Consider the following 27,756-nt stretch of genomic DNA (forward strand, 5'->3'; position numbering starts at 1 on the left):
GAGGTGATAAAAAGTCGATACAGATTATAGATTCGGATTTCGATCGAGCGTGTATCCATCGTTAGCAGACCCTCCCCTGTCACACAGACGAAAATCACATCACGGTTCAACGCTCGACTCTGACCGAGGTCGTCGCAGCAGCTTGCTCTCCCTAGCAAGCTCCTCGATTCGCGTTGATCAACTTTGTCAAGAAACGTTTGCGGATAATGATTCACACATTCGAATCCCCGAATCCCCTAAAATCGGATGTTAACATGAGGATTATATAATGCGCATTATTTATAAAAGGCCGTTGCTAATTCTTTTCATTTAATTTATCCCATTTTATTTAATTTTTATTTATTATATTTACGAGGATAAGAAATTTATTTATAATACACAGTAAAAATTTTTTTTTATTTTATATTTCGAGGATAAAAAGATCATACTCAAGTTTCTGTTTCTTGTAAATTTAATTCATTTTAACTTCTTTATAAATTTACGTTATCGTGAAATTTGACAGAAATACAACATGACGATATATATATATATATATATATATATATATATATATATATATATATATATATATACCTTTTTCCAAGTAAATTACTTATATTATCGTTATCGAGTCTAACAATATAAACGTGCGATTCTGTGAAATTTATTTCAAGAAGCAATGATTCAACAAACTGATATACAATAGATAATAATATCAACATACATTTTTATAAAATATAGCTACGATAAAACAATTGGATGGATTTGTTGATTTAAAGAAATTTTATCTTATATTATATATGGTTATAAATCGAAGCGCAACACGATCATAGAAAGAAAGGCGCGAGATAAGTATTGAAAAAATACTGTTTTATCACTTTCGGTGGAAATGCAACAGTTACATATATATATATATTTTATTTCTTATTTAATATTATATACACACGACGCATAAACATCGACACTCATTTGCATGCCTCGGAATGTTATAATTTTCATTCGATGAAAATAAATCCATACAGATGCGGGGAGGAACGCAGCGTGACGATCCTGATCCTGGATCGGGGATCGATCAACGTATACGATCGCCATTCCGATCGGACATTCCTCGCGTACCTCCTCCTCTACGTTCGAAGAAATGTATGATTCATCGAGCTAACGCGCATCTAAAAAAAATGCCCTTTCCAATGCGTATTTTAAGTGCTGATCCATGGTATCGAGAGTCGTACGTCAGAAATATTTTCAACCTTGACTATTACAACGGTAGCTTCTACTGCTTAAAATCGATTTTGTGAAACAATGAGGAACTATGGTATACGATACTCGTAAAAAAAAAAATTCAGGAGTGAAAGGTGTTAATGTATCGTCGTTTTTACGACGTCATTAAACTTCCTAATTACACGGACGACGTGAAGTAAAATCAACTAAATTTATTAAACGAGATCGCTACTTGAAAAATATACATTGTACTATATTTAAAGAAAAAAAAAAATAAATAAATAAATAAAATTGAAGAAGGATTAGAGCGCGGCTCGATATCCAAATATTTGCAATCGCCTTTTTCCTAAAATTTGAATTCGAATGTAATCTTTTTATGCATATTAGAGACGCAGGATAAAAGTAAATACAAAATATCGCACGTAATGCGTATTGTAATAAACCAAAAACGAAATAATATCTATGATAGTAAAAATTAATAACGGTAAAATATTGAAATTAATATTTTTAAGGAACGAAGAAAATTAACAATTACAGGACTTCCACGATGAAGGTATTTTAAACGTATGTCCGTCGTAAAATCTACTCAAATAATAATTTATGCGATATCGCACTTACATTCAAGATACATATGCAGCGGCAACGCGCCAATAATGCGTAACAATGACAAAGATTTCCGTATGTTCTCTCTCGTACGAGAAGAGGACGAGAAAGTCAGGTACGTGCGGTCGGTCTTTTTTTTTCTTTTCTCTTTCTTTTTTTCGCAATCGATCGATTCTGCGAAGGATCGCGGGACTAACGTAACCGATTGGCGAGCGCCGATAACTATAGCGATTTATTTGCTACACGACGACGGCAAATTCGTGGTCGGTGTGGGTGTAGGACTGCTGCTGCAGGATCTGCTGAACGCACGCTGCGGCTCGACGTTCAGGAAGGTGCGGTCCGTGGTGGGTGGTGCGGAAACGATCTCCGGTTCCGCGGGACTCGGGCATCTCCTCTGGCTACAGTTGGACCCCGGGTTTCTCGACAGGGTCTGCAGAGGTATCCGATAGATTCTTATCGGTTTCCAATCACCTTGACTGTCTGCGAAAGAAAGATTTCTCGGTTGGCAAGAGAATGACCCCAATGCGCGTTCATTAAAAATTTGGAGTAATGATCGATCGGATCGAGGTATGGGGGAGGGGGAATTTCGACTTCTGACGGAGACAAAGGAATCGTTGAGTAAGGTCACGTACTTTGAAAAGTCGATCGAGAGGAGAACGAAGATTGTATGATGGGCGGTGGGCTGCACGGCATCTCCTCCTTCTCGAGAGGTTTCGAGTCCAATCGAATTCGCTCGCATTTTCCCGGAAAGAATTCCGGAGCCGTGGTCGCAAAGAATATATCCCGCTTCGAAGTGATCAAGTTGATATTCGGCATAGCAATAGTGTGAACCAGATTGCCGTTTATTATCAGTCGAATCTCCATCGTGTCGTTGGTGAAGGCGATCACGTATGGAAAGGCACAGGCTATCGTAAAGAACATATCGTATTGGTACACGTTATTTAAATAATGAAAGATTATATGTGTATGTGTGTGTCCGGATAATGATCGAATATTTTATACAAATGTATCGCATAAAATTTGTCGAATTGTCGCACCTACGGCTGTCGGTATCGAATTCCAATTGAAGTCGAACTCGGTCTGCGCAGCGTTCTCTTCCATCAGTTTTTGAAAGTGACATGTATCTAAGGAGAAAAGAAAATCAAATATCGATAAGTCTACGTATTACAATATACTGCCAAGATTAGTTTTTAAATCCAAACATTTCGAAATTTAATAAAAAAATACATGCTCTCGAAGTATCGCTGTATATCTTGAAATATAAAGATGATGCAAACTTGAAGCAAGTTTTGAATTATCACCTATTCTCAGAGATGGAAATAAAAATTACAACGAAACGGCGACCTACTGTTGTAACAAAGTAACAGTTCCGGTTCCTCGTCTTCGCGAAGATCCAACGCCGCCACCAAATGCGGCTTAGGCGTCGCCTCTAGATGGACGATCCTCGAAACTCCGCACGCGGAGATCAATTCGAAGTGATGGCGGGCACCGCAGCACAGCGTCCACTCGTTCGTCGGATCGGTGCTTTCGATCATGGTCACCAACGTGGGTGTCTCGCTCGCGGTGAATTCCTTTAGCGGCAGGAAACCATCGACGGTATCGGTATCAGCTGACGAGCACCAGATGGTCCAGGCCGCATTGTGCTTCCACTGAAGGACCGTCAATCGGCGGCCGACGACTACGCACTGTTTCGTAATCATACGTATTGCGTATTTTTCTCGTTTAAAAATAATTAATTAACATAGAAGACAGAAAGATGATATTTTTAATTAAACGGTGGGCACACGGAAGGGGAAAGAAATTTAACAAACCGCGTTGCCGACGTTTTGACAGATTTTTAATTAATTATAAAAATATTTTTCGTCCTAATCGATGCGATGTGTGATATAAATATCGTGTTTATATCTTTAACAATATTTTATGAAATACGCAATATATCAACGATAATTGCGGAAGAATGAGAAGATTATTTTTCTTTCTCATGAACGTTCACCCGACCAGTTCTAATAACAAATTTTATTTTGGATAAAGCTTAAATTAGAAAAAAACACTCTCTCAATTGACGAGTATCGGTAAAAAAATTTTTATTTTAACAGTTTTAATAGAAAATACCATTTCTTGCTGGTTTTTTTCCGGAAAATCCCGGCCTTTACTACTAGCATGGATTTTATGAAAAAAAATTTTCTCCAAATCCTGGGCCGTTACTGTACTAAAGGGACGAACAAATACAAAGCTCGGGACAATACTTTACCATGCGTAGATGCGAGCCTCCGGCCCTGGTGATGCTGTACAAGTGACATCCTCGCGTACGCCGTAATTTCCTCTCCTTGATATGAGCCCGGCTCCTGACGGCCGGGGCGCGAACGCGCGCCCGCGCCCGCGAGCGCGTCACCGGCTGAAATCGGGCGGTTGCGCGGGTGAAATTATCGCACTCGTCGGCGTCGTCCTCGTCGCAGTCGTCGTCGTCATCCTCGGCGTCCTCGTCGTCGACATCGTTCTCCTCCTTCTCCCGCGTTTCCTCGCTCTCGCGATCGTTGAACAGCTCGGCGCATCTCGCGGACGCGTCGCTCTCGAACTCGCGTAGCCGGAAAACGTACACGCTGTTTTCCTTGCCCTTATCGCTGGCGCGAAACAAAAGTATCCCGTGCTGCTCGACTACGTCCAGTTGTTTGATCTGCACCGACTCGTCGAAGATCAATCTGTGCGAGAGTCCGTCTGGAAATTGGAAAGCAATCGATGCTAAAATTCATACGCTCGAAAACGCGTTTTTTTTTTTCCTTCGATTATATTAACTGCAACTTTTAATTTGCAACGTTTTTATTTGCGTTTTCATTTTTGCGTAATTTTAATTCGACGAGCGAGTACTCTTAGATTTCCGAGATACGTTACGTTACGCCAATTATATACCTTCGATGAGAAACGTTCCGTTCTCCGAGGCGAGGATCAGTCTATTCTCCAGCCAGACATCGCCGCAAACGACCTCGTTGGGAAAGTCGGGATAGATGCATCTCGGTTCCCATGGTCTGGGTTTGAGGGGGCCGACAGTGGCAAGAGACGTAGGCGCGAGACCGCGCATAATAGCTTCCAGTTTCAAGGCTTGCCCGACTCGCACCATCTCGACTGCACGTGTCTCCTCTCGACGTCGACCCGGCGCCTCGACGACGTCTGAGAGCGCTCGCCGATTTAGCATGCTCTATTGTACAGAATTGTGCCGAATCGATCTTTAAACTTCAAGATATATCAAGCTTTCTTGAGGTTACTACTAAGCATCTTGCGTTCTCCCGGAAAAATATTTTATTGATTTTTATTTTGTGATTATGCTATAATATATTAATATTAATAACATTGATATACAATACTTTGTTTAAAACAATAAATGTATTGATATTATTAAAAAAAAAATCGTTATACATACATTAAATTAATAATTACAAATAAATAGTTAATTACTCTCGATAAAATTTAACATAATTCGATGATATCGTGAAATTACGTTATACTTTATCGAGAATATTATAAATCAAAGTTAATGGAACGTGGAAGAAATATAAACGAGTAAATGACAGTTTTCGCAAAGTGACTTACGTTGCTCTTGCTCTCCTGCGAGTGCTCCTGGTACATATCTCGCAATAGGGCATCGAGGGTTCTCTCCCTTTTTCTGGAAAATGTCGGGGTGTCGAACGTAGCCTTCTCGCCGTTGATCATTTTAACGAGGAGAAATTCTCGAAGATTATACGGGTCCTCGAACACCGGCGGGCAAGGTAGGCTCGGGCCGAATAGGGGTACGTTCTCGTCGCAGTAAATAGCAACCCGCCACCCCTTGCCGTTCGCCTCGGTCGTCACCACGGCGAACACGTCTACGTAATGGGAAATGGATTGATAGTCAACGAGTGATCCTTTCTCATCTTATTTCATAAAATTCTATGTTAGATTTTTTTCTCTACAAATGCACGTTCTCTGTATTTTACCTCAGTTTGATTAATTCGCGATTAGTGATTAGCAAAAGACGATGAAAAATATACGGAAAAAATATTTTTAATGATTAAGTGGAAACCTGTTTTATTGATAACACAGATATATATAACCGAGAAATAAATCAAGTGCGTAAAGTGAATATATATTGTTCAAAGTTCAAAGGAACGCAAACAAAATCTGTAGGCGCGCAGAATGAAGAAAAAAGGATGAGAATCGCTACGTTGTATGGTATTTCGGTGTCAATTGTACAGCCCGTGTGCTCTTTACGTAACGACAATAGGCAAGGTTCGGTTGATATATTGTAACGTGATCTTATCTGACCTTACGTGTGATATTTTTCTTAACTCACGGGTAAATTGGCTTCTTATGCAATTCGGATTGAACGTATCCACGGCTGACGGATCGTCCGCGTAGATGATGTTGACGATATCGTTGCCGATGTGTCTCTTCCTCTCTAGCTGCTGCGGATTGTCTTTTGAATACGGTAACATCGTGCTAATGTGATACATAACTTCGTGACCTGCATAAACCGTGTAGTAACTTTCCTTGCCGGTCATATCTCCTGAGAAACGATAAAACGTACGAATAAAATCATGAAAATGCGAGAGAAGAGATTCTTCAAATTTACTATGAATGTAGAAAACGTCAAAGAAACTGATAGAGACTGATTAAAAGATCTATTTAATTGACATTTTATTTAGCAATATTTTAATATTATAATTTAATATTATATCATTTTACTGCGCGCATTATATTTATAAAAAAGATACATATTGATACAAAAAGAACAATCTAAAGCAGATTGTTGATCAAAGGAATCGGAAAAGAGAAGAAAAAATATTCGAATTCTGTCAGTGTAACAATCTGCAGAGAGGAGAAAGAGAGAGAGGGAGAGAGAGAAAGAGAGGAAGAGAAGATAAATTGCAAACCTCTTCTGATTGCGGATCCCGAGTTTGCACTGTCAATATCCATATTACCAACGTACCTTTCACATCCAAGCCGCCCCTGTATTTGTCCCAGCCTTTGAGCCGTATTCGCTCACCTAGGATCTCCAGGAAGGTCTCGAAGCCCGGGCTACCTCTTTCTACGAGCAATGAGAAACGTTTCTCAGCGGGGGGGAATCGATAACGCTATCTATTATCACTTAATTTCCCATCCCACTCGACTGTCTTTTGTTCCCGCTGACACTCCTGATGGTCTTACCGTTAGACAACATCTCGTCGTCGGTGGTCTGATCTTCTCTCGCGTAAATTACGCCAAACTTGAAGTTCACCGAGCCTTCTTGTTCCTCGAGAAGCAATAGATCCTGCAACAGGCATCATTGAATTAGTTCGTGTCTCTGATGATGTCATTTGTCGAGCATGAAACTGGCATGAGACATCTGTAAATGTACCTTTTGAAGTTCGGGCGTAAAAACTTCTCGCGGCACCTTATCGAGTTTCTCCAGACCGAAAAAATTGCTGAAAAGATCAGAGTTAGTAGACTAACTATTAAAAGACACAGTTCTATTCAATTTGTGGACAGAGATATAGTTACCTGAGGATCTGCCTGATAGTCATTGTCTTATTCGCCGAATACGGCAACGATATTTTCTGCGCGCCCTACGCGAAACATTTCTCAATTTATCATGATTGATTTTGCATCCATATATACAGATTAATAATTTTACATTCTTAATAAAATTACGCATGCTTATAATCGAGTTCGGTATCGGATCTCATAATAAAAGTAGATTATAATTCCATTTTTCCATTTTTTCATTTTTACATCGAGCACAAAGTAAATGTAAATAAAGATATATATATATATATATATATATATATATATATATATATAGATTTATTTTAATGAGAAACAGAGTTATAATACTTTTTTTATGAAAAAAGATTGAAGCTACGCTTAATGGGATGACATTTTCTGCAGTTTTTATGCTAGTGTAAAAAGGAAAAAAATTGAGAACATAAAAAATTCCATAAATTTATCTCAAGAGAATGAGAGAAAGAGAGAGAAAGAGAAAAGTGTCAGAAATCTCTTTTTCTTATTAAATAATATATTATCTACTTACAGTTCGCCTCCATAAAATAACTCTATAGTGCGGTACGCATTGATCACCAACTTCGCTTGTGACTACTGAGAGGAAGAGAGGATTTCTCTCTTGATCGGAAGCGATGTAATTTTGATGCACTGTGCACAGATAGAAGCGCAATTAGAATTTGCACTATTATTTAGCATTTTCAGCTATTTATAATTAGTTTGTGTAAGTAATTTTTTCGGCAAAGTTTTTGTATACATTTAACAATTACGAAAAGTAGAGAAGGCAATTTCACTTTATGCATAAATTTTTACTAAACATAAACGTAACAGCGATTAACTCGGTCGAGCAAATGAAGAGCATAATTTTATTTGCATAAGTGGGACTCTCCTAATGTAATTTTCCATCGTATTACCGCAATATTATATAATTATTCATAGAAAGGAAATCTAATTTAAAAAACTGTGACATAAAATTTATATGCGGGGATAGAAATAATCCAAATAAAATACATTTGTACGCATAATTAATGTAATTGGCATATCGATATTGTATCGATACATTCGCAACTTACGTTTGCCCAGAAAGTATTTAAAGTACCAACGCGTTTGGTACTCCGGGTTTTCTAGTATCGGCGTACTCGGCGAACCGAACATCTGTCGAAGTAAAATTCGTTTCTCGTTACAGACGTCATTTTGAGGAATGGAAGGGGGATAGGATAAAAGACGGAACGAGGTGAGAGCGAGCAATTACGTTCGCCATGAAATGGGACGAATCTTAAGAGGTGAAAGAAAAAGATCCGAACAAGTTGATCGTTTTTCATCATTAGGCTTCCTTACCTCTTCTTTTTCTCCAGGGGAATCCCCGTTCTCCACTCGAAATCTTCTGCCATTGTCGGCGCCGTCTTGCTCGATCTGCGGCAACTGAAAATACATTTTCGAACGTCACGATTAGCAAATACGCGAAATTCCGGTGCGAGTCAACATGCTTCAGTTTTGAGTTTGCAAATCGTAATTCCCAGGTCTCGAAACGCGCGCGATCGAAAGCAAAGACGACCAACTTAAACGGATTTTTTTTAAAAAAGCTCGTTACGCGCAAATTTCTTTTATGGGTAATTTTTGTTTCTCCGAGGGAAATTCGATATTCATTTTCGCAAAATTGAACTTAACCGAATTCCATTATGAAGTATTTACTATAAACGTATCCTTGAAAAATTTAGAAATTTTTAATCTCTGATTAAAAATATTGGAATAAATCTTTTTAAAAGGAATAAAGAGAAAATTAAAATAAATGTTATTTAATTTGAAATAATTAGAAAATTAAATTAAATCCCCCGCAGAGAGAAAAAGAAAACATTTTACCAAGCGTTTTATTATTAGTGTAAAACAATATAATTTTTTTCGTTCTCACAATTAATTGAAGATGTATCATATTTTTGATCAAAACTGTATTCGACGTATTAATTTGCAAGTTTTATGATTCAAGGATTTTTATTTTTTCTATTTTTTAATAGAAAAATCTATCGAACATATTGTAACGTCATACATTAACTGTGAGTGAAGCACGATGCAACTTTGGCGAACTGTGATAAGTAAATCAATAGATAAACAGCCAGAGATAGAAGGAGACAATATAATCAGCTTACCGGACGTGTGTCGCGAATTATTATAGGGCGCTCGTACCTTTTTATCATGGCGATTAACATTACCGTGTTACAAGCACTATCTTAAGACCCTCACGCGGTAAGTAGAGCGAGACTCTTACCTAGATATGTGTCCGCTCTTTTTTATCCGTTTCCTTACCATTTCGACACTTCCGTAGCATCGTCTCGATAGGACTCCTCGCCTCGTTATCGCGTCCGTGGTGGATCTAAAAGACGAGTTTTCATGTTTTTAGATGCAAGATGAGTGCGCACACTATGAAGATACAATATAATTCTATCTCGCGGACTTTTTGCAAAAGGTCTAAGACCTGTTGACACATTCGTTGGAGGCATATGATTCGCAAACGCGTATCATTATTTATTTATTTAATTTTCTACGCGTATCATTTTTTATTCATTTGATTTTCTACACGCTTTTAATTTATACTATATAGGGACACTTTGCTTTGCGTAAATTGTTTATAGCTTTTTTTCGCGTACATATGTATGTTGTTGTGGAGTCGTTTACACGAAGAGAAGTAACACGTCGCGGTGAATGGCATTCTTGATCAAGAAGACGTACATTTTTTTACGGCTCTCACGGTGTACTTTCGTTGTAATTGCAACATGTTATTTGTTATTCGAAAGTAACACAGTATCTTGTAGACAAACTCGGAAAGTCACGGAAACGTTGCTTGAAGAATTGATTTCGTTCTGCAATTAATTTTGCGTTGACATTGTAAATTAATTTCTATGCTCGCTCAAAATTATCTACAATCTCGTCTTTAATTTTACTAATTAGATTCTTTGACTTTAATTTAAAATTTATTTTCCTTCAATTAAAAAATTGGAGCACAAATAAAAAATTTGAATCACAAAGATTTGAAAATGTAGAGCTTTTCTTGAATTAATCTTCTAGGAGATAAAAATTTTCCTTGTTCGCTTAAAGTCAAAGAATTTTAATTTGTAATTTAACGACCACAAGATGTTTAATATTAAATATATGAAAAATTTACGACGCAAAAAATGATCTTGTTCGAAATTGATTCTAACAATAAGAAAAATTCACTTTACGTACGGCAGATAATCTATAACATAATTAAAATTGAGAGCGAGACGCTTGTGAAATAGCCTGCCATTGCGCTTTCCGATATTCTTTTTTGCACGGAAGATTAAGTGATAAAATTCTGCTATCGGCAGCATAATTATCATTGACTCGCTAAATGTATTCCGATCGAATACGATCATCCCCCGGCGAGCGGATCGCGTCTCCCCCGTAGTGTGAACGTAGCGTAATGTGACAGCACCCTCCGTTCGCCGACTCAACCCCTCTCTCGCGTTTCTCATTTTTCACGACACGAATATCTGGGTTAACTAGAAGCTACATCGAGGTCAAATTGGCCGGGCAACTGGGAGAGGCCGTTACATGGACAGAGACATAGGGAACAATTATCGTTCAAGATTCGGAATTCGCACGGGTCGTGATCTTTTTCCTCAACAGCGCTTCTCGTTAAATCGTTGATCGATTCAAGTCTGCAAAGTTTCATCGGGTTATTGCGCGAAGAAAATAAAGAAAGATCTCAATCAACGGGTCAAGGATTAAACAAAGCAGTAAATTGTCGCGCGTTCTTCCTAATAAAAATGATAGTAAAGGGATGATGAGTAGATACGAGATACGAATATTCGTATGAACAAAAAGATGAGCAATAATAGCGAGTTACTCGCTCGTCCTTTTTGAAAAAAAAAGCGAATGATCGATAATCGAGGAGTCAATAACTTGTTACTTGATTCGGCAGTTGACTTATTCGTAGTTAATTTCTTTAAATCAGAGGCCACGTACACATGACTGGCGCGCCGGTGCAGCTGCCTGAGCTGCGAGGACGGCAGGATCGTCGTCACGCACACCGATCTGGATCTGCTTCTGCGATTCATCTCCTGGACCCTCGAACCGGGTCGCAACAATTCCTCTTCGCTATCGCTAGTCGTAATCGGTACGACGGTCTCGCCGCTCTCGCGTCTCGCTTTGCGAGACTTATTCTTCTCCGTGGAACTCAAAGACGGTGAAACTGCGCTCGACACCGGATGCCTTGTCGGCGATGTATTAGTAGCAGAAGCGGCAGTCCCTCGTAGTCGCGAAACGAGCTTCATGTCCAAGCATAGCATTTTCACTGACCTCTTTGATACGCGATGTACGTCTCTGCGTATTACGTACAATTTAACTGTATGACTACGCACAACGCAGTTTCGTCATCACGGGCAACGTGCGTTTCTCTTCTGGTAGCATCATCATCGTCGTCATCATCATCGCTATCATCGTCGTTACGATGTCGTTGAACTCGGGCGATGATGACAAACGTTGGCACCCGCATCACTCTGCGATTTGTGCAAGCCGAACACGTTGCAAAATTGTCGCAACGGTGAGGTTGAAGGGAACTAACTACTATCTACAGGTGAGATTGTTCGACGAATCTCGAATTCGTGCTGTTGTCTTTAGATCCTGTTACGCGCCGATGCGTTATATCTAAGGGCGTCTTATCCGAGAAATATCGATTATATAGACAAGATCGCTTGCACCGTATGGTAATCGGAATTTTCTCTCTCTCTCTCTCTCTCTCTCTCTCTCTCTCTTGACCCGGGTCGAAGTTTGCGTTGAGCGATGGATCGAATAACGGGTCGTTGATGCAGAACGGAAGAAATAAAAGGCGAGAAATAACGCGTTTTATTTGTACATTTATATGCCCCGTTTCTGCGATCCTTGAAATATTATGCAATAACGTAACTAGTTATATTTGCACTTAATGCGTTTTACGATAAGTGACATATGTCTCAAGTTATATTAGCGTCGCAAATGCGGTATCGTTAGAAATAATTATGTCATGGCGGATAATTATATGTCGTAATGAATTCCACGATATCTAAAGCTTAGTAAACGTGACGAATGACAAAGAGTGTCTTCTGAAGAGACTGAAAACAATGATTTCAGAAAACGCAGAAACGGGGGAAACTGTGTACTTTTCTATCTATTTAATGAATTTATTTGTATGTTGACGATCCTTTGCATCTTATTTTACAAAGTTAAATTGATGTTATTTAGAAAAACATTTTTCTAATGATATATTGATAAAAAGAACTGACAAACTGTATGGATGTATTTTCATCGCAAGAAGTAAACGATGCTAATATCCCCTCCCTCCCATAAGTAAATGCAGACTAAGCGCGTAGAATAGTCCCAAGACATCAAGAATATCGATTCCTAAGATATAATGATATTCTTACAGCCTATTCTCGGCTCGGAAATTCTCTATTGCGAACAACAGTCGAAGATTATACACCGTGCAATTTTTATTCAAAATTCAAATGTGACGAAAGATGTAAATTAAATAACTCCGGATCTCTAATTATAATTTAATTATATTTATCGGATTTAAAAATCGTATCAAAAATATCGAGATAACGAACAACGTGACAGAGATAGATTAGCACTTTTAAATAACTCGAACCGTCGTTTAAACAATATGAAACCATAGAATACTCGCGCTAAAAACGAAATAATCAAGTAATGAATTGAAAGTCGTTAGACGAGAGAGTATCACAAATGAATAGATCCGACAAACGAATCAGAGTGAATTGAGTTTGCGAATGAACGATTCGATGCGGTCGTTCATCTCGTAGTTACTTTATCGGACAATCGAAGACACCGATACCACGGGGACGACCTTACCGTCCAATATCCGAGATACCAGAAGCCTCGCCTCCCCTCCCCTCCCCTCCCCTCCCCTCCCCTATTCCACCTCCGCGATAAATGACACGTCAAAGATACCGTCCGTACGTATTCACAGATCTCGCGTCCTACCTTCGGCAAACAGCGGCATCGATCTCCCTTTGTCAGTTTTGTGACTCTATCGCCAAATGGGCAGTTTGCGGCCGACATTGGACTTTTGTTATCCGAATGATTCGAGATGTCGATGATAACGAGGGTAAAAAACGTTATAATAACTGATATCGTTGATTTTTCTCGCTCTCTTGATCGCGGCTGAGAAACTCGGGCTGAAGGACAACGGATATTGTCGGTACTGTGTAATTCGATAACCAAAACATAAAGGGAAATATATATTGTGCGCGCGCGTGTGTATTTATCGACACACAATTACACATGTATATTTATATATTTACGTATGTATACATATTTACGCGCCGACACGCCAGTATCGCGAAATTATATTCTACAAATCGCAAAATATTCGCTCGTGTGAAAAATTTCCAATATATCGATACGCTGTTGCATCGAATCGTAAATTTTTATCACGAGTGAACGAGAATGTTTTCGGTTATTTAATACGCGTTGCTCGCGTTGAGAGGTTGAAAAATTTTATTCGAGTCAATGAGATTGCGAGATCGCTCGTTTATGGAGAATTTCATATGCGGGTTTCCCATTTAAATTCTACGACGGAAATATCGAAGCTTTATTTTTATTTAAAATCACCATTTTTCTACGTAAAATATTACGAAAATCTCTACGTCATATCTTATATTAAATCTACGTGATATATTAGAATGAGATGCTTTCGCTATATTACGATTGAGAGATATCAGACCTTTCGATCCGGAATTTGAAAAGATCAAGCGAAACGTTTCGTGGCTCAAAACAGGTCGAAACTTCTTCGAAAACAACATCGCTATTTAAGTCTCGATACTTTTCACTAACATCTTCGCTAACTCTTTCTATCAGCTTAACTTTCCTCTCTCATCAAACTAAAAGAAGATAAAAACTTAATTCTTTTTACAAAACTTTTAATCTTAATTGTATCTTTTTTAGAATAATATTACGATGGACTGTCAATGATATTAAAAAACATGATATAAATCATTTATTATATTTCTTAAATGTATTATTTTTTTATTCTTAATCTTCCTTTTAAAAACCATGCTTTGAATTTCTCTAGCGAAGAGCTATTCGAGTTTTAAACTTGCAGTATGAAAAAATAAATCTTATGTTAGTGAAAAGATTCAATCGTGCAAAATGAATTTGCGCGTTCCCTCAATAATTTATCCTTATCGATGTCGATAATTACACATATCTCTCCCGCAGCTCTCATTGGGAGATGTTACCGATTTCTTGACAGAGTAACAAATAATACAGCAAAGCTATATATAAGCTATGTATCATTAGGAAAAAAAATCATACAAATCCAATTGAAACTTAATTAGATTACGTTTCAAAAGAGGATCGCGCGAAGCGTATATCGTCGATCGAATCTCGTGTAACAATTGTGACATACGTTCATCATCCGAAAATGAGCAGAATTGTAGTCTACGTCACATCTTTAACGCAGTTGTTAATTTTTCCCCGTAGGATATCTAGTATATCAAAACACACTGAGAGAAGAGAGTACAACGGGACCGTGTCTCTCCTCTTGGCTGTTGGCGAGACGCGAAGGACACCGCTCGCGAAACTCGACGGCACTGATCGTACTCCCTCGCGTTTTGGGTCCGCAACCCCTACTGGCCGCCCTTCCGTCTCCCTTGCCCCGCCGACGCGAATTCGCGGCGAACTTTACGAACCGATCCGTAGCGTATCAGCAGCAGCAGCAGCCCCCGCGGGGCAGAGGCAAGTTGCTCGCAGTGACATGGCGACTCGACGACTGGCGCCGCGTCGACGAGTTCGTCGGTCCCCGCGTCCTCCTCTGTCCCTTCCTCCCCTGTCTCTTTCTGTTTGTCGTCTTCCACCACCTTCACCCTCCTCCTCCTCCTCCTCCTCCTCCTCCTCGTCCTCCTCCGCCGTTACCGTCGCAGTCACCTCTCTCTCTCTCTCTCTCCTCCTCCGCCTCTCTTCCCGTTCATTTATCTATTTGTTCTTCCACGTACGTACGCGTATAAGGGTCCTAACGCGGTATGTACCGTGACATACACATATGTGTCACCGCTATAACGTATATATCGATGCTTCACCATCATGGTTTCGGCGACGGCGTCGGTGACCCGTATTCCCGCCGACACCGAGGCGCTCCTTCAATCTCTATCGCTCGTCCCGACGATTTTCTCCCTCATCCCCCTCTTCCCTTCCACACCATCTTCTTGGCAAATTTCGGGGGATCCGAGCGGGGGATTAGGACGTGACTAGGTGCATATCAGTTTGGCGAATTAACACGACTCGATGCTAATCAGATCTTCTCCACCATCTCTAACGACGTTCTCGCGAAATGCGAATAGAATTATGGAGAATTAAAATTGGATTTTTATGTCGGATAAATTTACGCGGAGCCTTTGTGCACTATATAACTGTTGTTTGTGATAATTGTTGCTAAAGTGGAAGAAATACTTGTTCTTTGATGAATTCAAAAGCAATCTAGTCTTGTGCTTAATTCTGTGAAAATCTTATTCTCTCTAAGCACGAATCCGACGAACTTAATTTAAAGTAGTAAATTAAACGGTAGTTGTTGAATTCAGCTCTTTCGGAAATTTGAATAAATAAGAAGATCTGTTCTTTAATTCAATTAAAATGAACATTACATTTTCCAAAGTTTTTTAATTATATTTATAATATTTTAAATTCTAGTCTCGAATCTTTTTCAATTAAAAAAATCTTCTCTATAAATTTCATTACACAAATATATTATAATAAAAATTTGTATAGAAATATTTCCTTAAAGAATTCGAGCAAATTCATATTCTTATTGATTGATAATATTTTGTAACAGGTTTTTCTCCGTTCATATAATATATGGTATATGTATATGTGCATATAAAATAATCTTTATATAATTAATAATCTTAATTTATGTATATACATATATATTCTTTCTTAATAACAATATCCTCGAGTAACTAATTGCCAATTAAGGTGTTATACAGAAACGCGACAAGATTTGTATCGTTGAGAAGAAAAATGTGTGTATATAATTGACGGAAGTGTTAGTGTCGTAATGTATCTCTTCGTATCAATCTTTTTCTCATTTCATACAATGTGAACGACACGATGATGGAGCGACGTATAATAGAATTATGATACCGCGATAGATTTTCTTTACGATTGTTATCCTTCGGCCTGACTTTTAGTAACGTCATACCGTTACTTGGAATTTTATGAAGAAAAGCAAACTAAGTTGTAACATATATGGCAAGACGCGAGAATATTTTCATTATACGTATACGCACAACAGATACGGAGAAGATATTTGTTCAGATCAATTTGTAAATCGATTCAAAAGAAAAAATATTTCTGTATAGATAAACATATAAAATCTGAAATACATTAATTAATATATAAAAATTGAAATTGTCGAATATATTATATCGTGCCTTAATTAATCGCATAACGATCGCGGCGGATGATAGGATGCATCGATGCTCCGTGTCTGTTTTCTCTCACATAGTTTAATCCGGAGCTTTCGAGCCACGCGCGAGTCAAGTCTCCGGTGTGTTGTTGGCATTTTATCGACTCTCGATAAGCCTAGTTGGCTCCAGCCAATGGTTTCTTATCGACTACGAAAGTGGTTGATTTCATCCCGCGCGACGGTGATAAAACTGACGTATAGGTCCACATGCGAGACGTAAAAGCTGATAAAATCGCGTGAACGTGCGACGAATATGCGCGACCGTATATTTTAATATAGATATAATGAAGAATGAATTTAATACGGATATAATAAAGGATGAAAAGTGTAAGGTACAGAGACAAGCGGTATATTATGGTTATCTATATGGAAATTATTAAAGTCGCATGATATATACGACGCTATAAATAATGGAATCAGATAGAGCAAATAGCACTGTCAAATATGAAAAAGGCTGTAAAAACAGCCAGAATTGCATTCGTAATATATTTTCAAGGAGTGTTTTTTAAACTGTAACGATCATTAAAAGCGAAAGACCTCATTAAATGAAAGGCAAAGTAAGAGGAAATGTTGCTCATTATGATAGCAGCCGTTTTCATGAAAATAGCGGGAGTTGTACGATTTTAAGCGTATCCTGTTGCACTCGCATGCAATTTTGATTTTGCGTCGGTTTTTTCCAATGAAAATGTCAAAAATGCAAAAGAGCTTATAATTTAAATAGGGAACTTTATTTTAACGACGAGAGAGAGAGAGAGAGAGAGAGAGAGAGAGAGAGAGAAATAAGTTTTAAAAGCATGTAAGTAATAAAATGAAGAAACGTAATATTGTGTTAATACAATAAAAAATTATTTTCTCTTTTTTTCTGATATACATTTTTTTCTGATATACATTTTTTTCTAATAAAAAGAAACTCCTAAAAAAATGGCACACATTAATCCATCAATCGGTCAAATTTTCGATAAAAAACATTGTTGGAATTACTTTCTACAGCTTAATAGTGGAAAAGACTATATATAAAGAATCGCGTATGTATGAAATATTTTATCATGATCAATATTTGTCAAAGTATACATTCGAATAATAGTTTGAAGGAACATAGGAGTAAAATGTGCCTAATTTTATTAAGCTCGTCCGTATTCGTCCGTCTCTTGACAGAATTAAAACGAAAAGGATGGCCAGATAGAAAGATATAGATTAGGATGCATCTCATCTCCAAATGTGATGGGAATATTGAAATTTGTAGCTATCGTAAAAAGTATCCTGTCAATAGACTTAATCGATTTCCATGAAAGTCGATATCGTCAAGAGATCTAAGCGATTTCCACGAAAATCCTAATACGATCGGTGGATTTTCTTGAATATGGTAAAGAGACAGCAGTCGTAATGTATTTATATTGGGCAATTTTACATTAAAAAAAAAAAGGTAATATATTATAAATGTTATAGAAACGATTGGAATGACGTGATGACATAATATTTTTTGATAACGAAAATCGTTTCTTAATAATTAGTATGTATTAGGAGTTTTCTTTGATTTCACGAACTCCTATCAATTATTTTTTCATTCATCTACGAGTCGTACGTTACGTGGGGAAAAAAAGTCTCCAATGTATGTCGTTGATTAAATAAATTAAACACCAACGTATAAAATTACGGAGATACGTGAACGTGAAAAGAGGATATTTGCTCGGGCGCGCGTGGCCGGTTTACGACGATAACAGCATTGACCAATGCAGTTCCGCGGATAACGCGCGTAAAAATAGATGCGGGAAGCCTCGTCCGACTTTGAAACTATTAGCAATTTATGTCGCAATTCTTTTCCTCGTGGGCTTCAACACGATTTTGTAGCCACCTTGCGCGATCTACGCTGTTTCGCTCGAGATCGAATAATTTATTTAAAAATTTTAATAAATTTTTTTTCATTAAACTCATCGAAATATGCAGTTCTCGTAGCGTGCTGTTTTTAAATGACATCTAGATGATCTTTCACAGATTGAAAAATACTGGGGATGGAGGGACTTTGTGAAAAGGACAACAAAGAGGAACAAAGATGACCTCTATAACAAGTCTATCTTAATCACGCTGACAAATGAAAAACAGACGTGAAACTTTATTCCACAAAGAAAAGAAACAATAGTCCTTATGACATATCGTCGCAGTTTCGTAGCTTCGCGGAAATACGTATACTACCGTGTTATATCATATATCAGTGTATTCTGTAGTTTCTAGTATTTTTTATGAAACTGAGAAAAAGCGCGTACGATGTAAGTACGAAACGTACACTTTGGCAAAGCGAGGCACGACTGTGCGCCAGTTGTTTTCCTTTTACGTATGAGAGTAATTAGCGTATTACATGTATACATCAATCGAAAGTCACGAGGCCGCATTAATGTGTACTATACACGCATTCCCGTCGCAGAGACCGATGGAGCTTTCAACGTTATTATCGCGAAAATGGTAATTTCGCTTTCCTCTTAGGCGACTAGAGAGCGATAAAAAAGGGGAATTATTATATCATTGAGAATTAACATTTTCATCGAGAGAATAAACATATTTTTCTTCTCTGGAAATTGACGTTAATGTAATGAAAGTTTTAGATGAGAAAAAAATTTTGAACAAACATAAATCAACTTGTACAATGTTTTTTATGATAAAAAAAATTATGGAAAAGATAAGATAAAAAATATGCTTCTATAATTCTTTTGTAATTCATTTTCGAGAAACTGAATTTGAGTATTAAATTTTCTCGATAGCGTTAATTAATTCTGTTATTTTTCTACGAGAAAATGTAGTTCTTTTTATACCTATTTATGCTTATTTATCATTTACTATTATACGCTACTGCTATCGTGTTTCTTGCCTTTGTTCTACATCCGCGAAATATTTGCATACTTTAAACGTACGTCGCATATGTCTGGTATGCTTACATAAAATCTATTCATAGCCTCGTAACGAGCGTGACAAATTCCGATGTATATATGAGAGTGTTTATATCTATCTTCATCGTCTCAAGCGTCTATCGGGAAAGAAGGGTCAAAGACCCGAAAAGTCATCAAAGTGGCCACTAGAGTACCAAAAGGACGGTATCGAAACATCCAATATCCCTGGTCAAGACGAATATCGTCTTCGCGTCTCTATTCACGTACCATACCTACAAAAGTCTCGTTATGCATCAACAAAATCGATATAGCGTGTTTTCGAATGCAGGCCAGCAGCGCGATGACGTAATTCAACGATATATTCAACGAGAGGACGAAAACGCTGGACTTCTTTCGCGACGATTAACATCGACTCTTTCTCTCTCTCTCTCTCTTTCTCTCTCTCTATCTCTATCTATCTATCTCTCTGTACCTGGCTAACCGTGTAATGTAGTTTTTCCTCGCGGATTTTTTCCCTATTCTCTCCTCAGCCTGTTCTCTCTCTTTCTCTCTCGCCGCCTCCTGTTATGGCATCTCCCTTATATGCTCCATATTTCTGTCTCGTCCCGATACCCCTACGTTCACCATCGAGATACCGCGATCGACTTCCGCTCGGTCAAGCATGATCGAGATTGATCGGCTTGACACAAAAGAGCGGCAGCGGACACTCGGCCCAGTCCAATAGCAAAAGGGTTAATTATAAAGAGCGAGGCACCAAAATCCGATATCGCGGTGCCATTACTCGTCGGCGCGTTATCGTTATTGTTGTCGTTACTGTAACTAATAATATTAATAATTGTTAAATTAATATTAGTTATCCTAGACTAGCCGTCTTTAACTAATGTTTCGCAAACTAGCGATGATATCGCGAGTAATCCCGTAGATGTTCCGTCCGCAAGATCTTTTTCCATAATAATAATAAATATTTCCATTAAAGCTAATTTTAATTTAATTTGAACAGTTTTAAATTACGCTCTTAAGCTTTAAATAGTATTTAAAGCTTGAATATATACATGTTTTCTAATTTCGTCTTGTAAAAGAGACTGAGGGAATATTTCGCTACGTAAAAATATAATATGTAGGGGAATATTTTTTAAAGTATTAAAAAGGTGTCGACCAAGAGACACGTAAAAGTTAATGTTGGCGGAATTTTAATGAGTTTTCAGTACGTCGGATGTGTCCATGCGCGAATTGTCAGAAATTAGCATACGCGCGAAATTCCTTTCGCCGAGATTATAATATTATTGATTCTACGCCAGAAAAGAGAAAAAATACTTGACGTGACGAAACGTATATGCTTTCGGTAGTTTACGCGTCTTTGCAGGGAGGGTTAATCTCATTATCCCCCGCAAGAGGAGAACAAAGTGGATCATAAAGAAGATGGTGTTTCGCTCGAACGCTTCGTTGGCGGATAAAGCAATTAAATTTTCAGTGATTCAAGTATGATACAATTGTGTGTGCAACACACTACGAATATAGTAATAAAGTCTACCGGAACACAACGAGAGGAAGGTAGAGAGGGATAGAGAAAAGGATATAGAGAATTTTCGCGAGAATTTTACCTAATTATAATAATACATGCAATTGTATAAATATGCATCATGAAATGTAATCACGAATTATGACTAATTACCATAATAATGTGAACATTTATCAGTGCCTAGTAACAAAGCTTATTAACGATATTTCGTTACGTGCTCCTTCGCTCCTCGTTACGCGAGTGAAACTAAATGTTTTTTCGTTATTTCTAAATTGCTATTTGATTCCGCGAAAACTACAATACCGTATAGTCTTCTTCACCTTCATGAACGATTTGCTGCCAGACACGTGGTATATTCAACGTCGAAGACGCCATGTCGCTCGATTATAACGCGGAAATGTTTCGTCGCGGAATTAATTCAGATATACTCCGATCGTTAAGGGGAGCTAATTAATAGCCCTTAGCTAATTAGTATCCGGCGCATTAAAAATCGATGGCGGAAGTGCGGGAACGTCGCGGCAGCCTCTCTCTCTTGCGAATCGATGAAAACAATAGGATGGATTCCAAAAGGGCAAGGATCTCGCTCCCTTATTTCTCGATCGTCTATCGTTTCGATAAAATCGTATCCGGCAAAAATATCCGTATCGTTTTCCCTCGAATGTAAGAGGGAAAATAACTTTTCTTCAAATCATTTTCAAAGCGGCCGCTCGTAAATCACGGCATTATGAGCGCGTATAACTCGTAACCGTGTAATACGGTTATATTACGTGATTTACGTACGTCGTTTCGTCCGCAGGATTAGAGAGCAATCCGCGCGTTTGCTTTACGGCGCCGATTATCTCGGTTTTATTATCGCGCCGGTGTGTCGTGTGGCACGATCGGTTAATCTGCGTTCAATTCGAGATCATAATTTCCACATTCCACTCGATATTCATCAATCGGGATTACGCCTAATCGAGTCTTAAAGTCACGCGCTCGAATCTCCGCCAATTAAAAGTTTCGCCGACGCTAAGCCAAGTTTCTCCGAAGGGCATTGTTTGTCAAGCGTCACTGTTGTCGCACCGAAAAATCGACGACGATATAAATAATCGAGCGTAAGCTCGGCATAGGGAAAGTCGGGCAAAGTCCTAAAAGTGTATACGACGTTGCGTTATATATTTTTAATAAGATAGCGACTATGTAAAATTGCGCGAGCACTATTTGTTCATTGGAAACTCACGGGCGAAATTTGACGCATGTACAATATATGTATGGGAAAAAAAAAAAATTAATCGAAAAAATGCAATGCTTATCGTGGCAATAGATTGGAATATCCTTGAAAATGTATGTATGCTTGTTAATTTTCGTTTGTATTTTCACGGCGATTTTCAATTATGTTTGTATGCACATAAATAATTAATATAATATAATAATATAATTCCATGATGAAGGAGTTTGAAAAATGAAACTTGTCGGATAACAGCGAGCGAGAATTTCACTCAACAACGCAACTTATACAATTATTAATCTTTCGTTTATTCATAAATAGGAGCACGCCTCTTTCTTCGCTTGTCGCCGTTAATGCGAAAAATTATTTGTCAACAAAAATATAATATTATAACAAAATATGCAGTAAAAGTTTGACATGTTCAAAATATAATAATTTTTATATTTAATATAATTTTTTTAATTGTTTAATGATTTACAATAGCAAGTTGGAAAGCTCGCTCGTTTTGTCCATAAATAATTAAGCGCACTTGTTACATCGTTCGTGAAAACGATCGAAAGCTTGTTTTTCATCAATCAATATCAGCACAAGCGACAGCAGTTGCGATGAACCAATCGCGGGAATCGCGATTGTTCGGCTTTGTACTCGGATTGATTGGTTTGCTCGTAATGCCCTAATCTCAGAATCATTAAACTCCTAAGACGTGGCGATATCTGATGTTTCTAGTGTCGAGCAATTCACAAAGTAGAATATATAAAATTGATTCTACTGAAGAGTATTACGCGAAACACACGCTTTCGCGAGCTCACGCTGTAAGTACAGTAGACGATTGTATCAAGCGTATCAATTCTTGAAATTAAGACTAAAAGTTTCAAGTTCTTGCTCTTTTAAATTCTCGCACCGTAAGATATTTTATACTCTCATGAATAATGTATATAATTTTATAGGAATTAACAATTTATATTTTCCCGTTTTTATTAATATAATATAAAACTTTGAAATTATATTTTATTTATATTTATTCTCATAGTATTTTGTATATAATAATATATACAATTAATATAAATAATATATAATAATTCTATATAATAATTGTTATATATTAGAGAGAAAATTTTATCATACTTTATATTATTAATATTTTTTCTTTCAGTTTCGAGAAAATAGCGTTAATTATAATAAAATTGCTATTCGATGATGGTTTGCAAAAGCAGCGAAATGACTAGAAGTAACAGTAAGAAATTTCTTTTGCGATATCCATAAATATTGTATAACGTAATAAAAAGTAAAAAGAGACGCGCCTCCAACGTATACGAGGAAGAAGGGTCTGCTATCTAGAAAATTGAGATCGACTCACCTGGCGGTCCATGGTAGCACCTTATTGCCCTCCAAACTGATGCTTCGCAGTTCGTATTTGGTCCTGTATCGCAACGGCGAAGCCGGCACCGCGTTCGTGTGGGTAACGTTCTTCATGCTCTTCGTGGTGGGCCCGGAAAGCGCGTGCCTTCTCATGGACGTGCCTTCCCTCGCCGACTGATTGATAGTCCTCCGCAAAGAACTCATTTTTCGACAACACTCTGTTTGTTCGCGATGTTGTTCACGATTCGGTTACGTGACCGTTATTACGCGTCATAATTTTTTACGAAACAGACGGATAAGTCGTAGACTGAGGACGGCGATTTATATCTCCGTCAATCGCCTCTCGAGTTCGCGATCGGCGAGAACTTTTGCGCCAAACAGTTGTTCCTTTCTTCCGAGGAGAGCCTTTTGTCACAACACCGTCGTTTTCCATTCAACCGGCGTAATCTCCCGCCGCGAGGAAGTTTATCCTCACCAGACCCAGTTTTCCGCCGCGAGAACCTTTGGCTCTCCGTTCTGACGATGGTGATAGCATCCCAGCTTAAACTTCCCGAACAAAGTTTACGAGATAAACACGGATCCCTATCAGTTACAGAAGCTTCTTCTCCGCTCTGTGCCGCCTAACGACAATCTCTTTCTCCGTGGAAAAGTAGCTATACCGAAACTCTGGAGATCGAGGGAGATCGCAGTTTGTTAATCGAATTCTATCTTCGCTCGTCGCGAAGAGAGATACACTGCTTGCCTCGGTTCTCGTCGCGAACGACGCTTCTCGGTGTCTCGTCAAGAGCGATCATCCCGTCTGGCTCTTCCGCTCCTCCGGATAGTCTTCGTCGTCGATCCGACTGATCACAGGTGCGGGACACGACGGTTTTATCTTGTACGAGCGTAAATGGGCGCGCTACTTTTCAACCCCACTATCCATCGGCGTCGTTCGCCACCATAACTCGCACCGTCCGTTGCCGGTATGCGGCTCATCGTCCAGCCCCACCATAGTTCTTCGACCACCCCACGTATTTGCCGTTGTCATCCCTCGCCGTAGACGCTCTCTCCTGTCCTGAGAACACCCTCTCTCGTCTCTTCCCTACTCGGTATCGGCTATTCGCGCGCGAGCGCGCGTCGACTAAAGTTTATCTGCTCGCGCCTCACCGATCCAATCAACGATGGACCGAGAGTGGATACTGGGAACGTGTGTGGCCACCTTGTATTGCGATTATTGTCCGAGGATTTCCCTTGCTCTCCCGTCGCTACTTTTTCCTTTTCGATAACAAACACTAAAGTTTGACGATAAAAGCTACATCGTTGAGATTATTAGAATTGCCAGAATATCTTTGCAACATTTTTTTTTCTCTCTGGATATTGATAGAAATAGATTAGATGAATCACTCTATCGGGATTGTTGAATCTAGAAGAACGTAGAATCATCACGCGTCGCACTTTCCAATCTCATGTTAAAGGATAATAATATTTACGTAATGACCTATTTTACTGGAATTTTACTGAAGCTGTGAGAGAGAAAAAATTTGTATCGCATTGCATTGTTTCTCTTCTATAGCAAATACTAACATTAGAATTGTTCTGTGAAAAATTGTTCGGGCTAAAAAAGAAAATGTTTATCGTGTTGCATTATTTTTCTCAACGGGATAAATATCAATATTATATTAAACAAAAGAACAAATTAGCAAAGTTAAGATTGACATTCTCCTCGCGAGTCGCAAAGTTCTTCCCAGTCAGTCTCGAGATATCTCGGACTCGCCTAATCGAAGTGAGCTGCGACGAGCGCTACGATGCAAACTGCAAATGTAACTTGGAAAATTATTCCGCGTATCCTTCCGCGTCTCCCTCGAGCACGCACGTAGTGTCTATGTATCGCGAAGTTACCCGTGCGTAAACGATTACTTTCCCTTTAAACGAGTAATCGTGCACGAGCCCTTACTGCGCGTCAGCTACGTACGAGCTCACGCGTCATAGGAATTCTTTCAACAGCCCAACGCAAGTTTGCGTCAAGAAGCGTATTTTATTTTTCGCTATTCATTCTCCTCTATAAAACATATACGCGGATAATGCGTTACGCATATTAAAAGCTGTACGAGTAGACTCTAGAAAATGTCCTCGCGTCATCTTAATTCCGATAGGATAATAAGGATTCTACGCGCGAAAGTGTCCTCAAACAATCGTTTCTTTGCGCGGTTTTACACTCAACGTTAAATATCTTGATAATTAAACTTTGTATTATTGGGATGTCAATTAGAGCGTCACACGTGAAAATTTCCATTTAAATATACAAATTCATCAACGAGTTCGGTCGCGCTATTAAAATTTTTATGCATTACACGCGACACGTCGCTAGATTACGCAGACGTTTGCCTTAGGCCTCTATTGATCGTTAAACTTACTTTTTGCACGCTTCACTTATACGTTATAAAGATAATCGGTTAGCTGCAGCCTGATTGCGATTCACGCTTCATTCCAGCCTGGTACGCCTCTCTGAAAAAACAATCGTGTAGAAATAAAAAGCTAATATATAAAAATGTCGATTAAATCTCGAAATAGATGTCGATCTATTCATTAAAACTGTTTTACATTCTGCGTGAAAATTTTAATCACGAGTTAATTTTGAATAAAATTACACATTGCTACGAAATTCGAGAAAGAGCTTTTTTTTTTTATATATATAAAATATACCTCGTCTATATAACTCGTAATTAATATGCATGTGCTTTAGGCACGTATTTCATCCTCCCTTTTATATAGTTCAGACACGAAGTTGTCGCGCGAATAAAACATTTTGCAACAAAGTACACTTTGAATGAACCTAACTATTAACTAGTTTGCGATATGACGGGAGAACGGTAATCTATTGTTGTATCTTAACAATGATAATTAAACCGTAAATAGCGATACGCGACGAGTACAAATTACGCTTATATCATCAACATTTTGCAACAAATTCGAATTTTCGAATAAATTGAATAATCTCTGGTATCTACGTCATTAACACGATGGGGATTCACTTTTGTAGGAGTAATGACATTTAACCGAGGCATCTCACGTGCGTTGCATCATTCTCGCTTACCCCTAAACTGTGCACGTGCCGCGCACCGGATGTGCAGCGCAATCGTCTTCGAGTCATTCCATTACTGAGAGAATATATCACATTATACGGTACATACCCGCTGTCGCGTATAACACATATATATATATATATATATATATATATATATATATATATATTTATTACGTAATCGGGATTTCTCGCGAAATTCGCGGCTTGATGCGCGCGCGATTCTCCCTCAATCCATGGAGCTTGCTCGCGGATCGCGAGCAAGCTCGGGAAAGACCGTGGAAGACTGCTCGATTCACGGCCAAGATAATTCCGCGAAGGGTGCGCGGGAAAAACGCATGCGTCGATCCGCCCCGCATGGTCGAAGAAGCAAAGTACACACGTACCTATATGTGCGGCGCTCGGACGGATCGCGTATTTTCGGAAAAACAAGCGCATATATCTCGAAGCGAGAGAGAAGCGAAGACTGGGAGGGACGCGTCTTTTTCCACCGAGGGATCGATCAAAAGGACTACGCGAAGCAATTATAGAGAAGCACCCTCGTATATGTGCGCTCCGTCTCTCCCCTCTCTTTCATACTCTCACCCTTTCTCTCTCTCTCTCTCTCTCTCTCTCTCTTTCTCTATTTCCACTTCGACGCGACCTCGCGATCACTCGCCATGATCGCCCAAGGCTGCTGTCGATCTCGATGGATCCGACGCTTTGCAGGGGAATTCTTTCCCGGCTCGTAATTAATTTAGACACATTCCTTCCTCCGCTTCGCCGATTATTCCTGGCGAGAAGACCTGGTGAGTTCTCGCAGGAGGTGCGATCTAATTATCACGAGAAGACGCCTTTTCGTCTCGGCGTCTTCTCAAATGCTATTTCTTACCTTCTTCTCTTTTTTTTTCTGTGATATGGAATGATTAATTACTCGGAAGTGTATTAGGTTGGTATAGTATATGTATT

At 38.7% G+C, this 27,756-nt stretch overlaps 1 protein-coding gene across 4 annotated transcripts; it reads right to left on the minus strand.

Annotated features, from left to right (window-relative positions):
- Positions 1 to 597: 597 nt before the first annotated feature.
- Positions 598 to 27,087, minus strand: LOC138935273 (GTPase-activating Rap/Ran-GAP domain-like protein 3). Of its 4 annotated transcripts, none has more exons than XM_070299735.1 (19): positions 26,821 to 27,087; positions 26,141 to 26,231; positions 23,746 to 25,001; positions 9,610 to 9,676; positions 8,647 to 8,730; positions 8,382 to 8,463; positions 7,841 to 7,959; positions 7,312 to 7,376; positions 7,169 to 7,235; positions 6,979 to 7,081; positions 6,761 to 6,859; positions 6,125 to 6,337; positions 5,386 to 5,657; positions 4,708 to 4,993; positions 4,052 to 4,515; positions 3,149 to 3,485; positions 2,838 to 2,924; positions 2,433 to 2,705; positions 599 to 2,280 (listed from the first exon to the last, which is right to left on the minus strand). In XM_070299735.1, the coding sequence occupies exons 3-19, from the start codon at positions 23,949 to 23,951 to the stop codon at positions 2,033 to 2,035; spliced, it is 3,072 nt and encodes a 1,023-aa protein (XP_070155836.1). In that variant the 5' UTR covers positions 23,952 to 25,001; positions 26,141 to 26,231; positions 26,821 to 27,087; the 3' UTR covers positions 599 to 2,032. The 4 variants fall into 4 exon arrangements, with proteins under 4 accessions (XP_070155825.1, XP_070155836.1, XP_070155831.1 ...); XM_070299730.1 differs by having other exon boundaries at positions 23,746 to 25,149; XM_070299724.1 differs by lacking the exons at positions 23,746 to 25,001; positions 26,141 to 26,231; positions 26,821 to 27,087 and adding exons at positions 11,290 to 11,822; positions 14,729 to 14,804 and having other exon boundaries at positions 598 to 2,280.
- Positions 27,088 to 27,756: the final 669 nt, after the last annotated feature.

The sequence above is a fragment of the Polyergus mexicanus genome, unplaced genomic scaffold, assembly GCF_030449975.1.
Source record: "Polyergus mexicanus isolate NDT 795.1 unplaced genomic scaffold, iyPolMexi1.0 SCAF_1, whole genome shotgun sequence".
Lineage (NCBI taxonomy): Eukaryota > Metazoa > Arthropoda > Insecta > Hymenoptera > Formicidae > Polyergus > Polyergus mexicanus.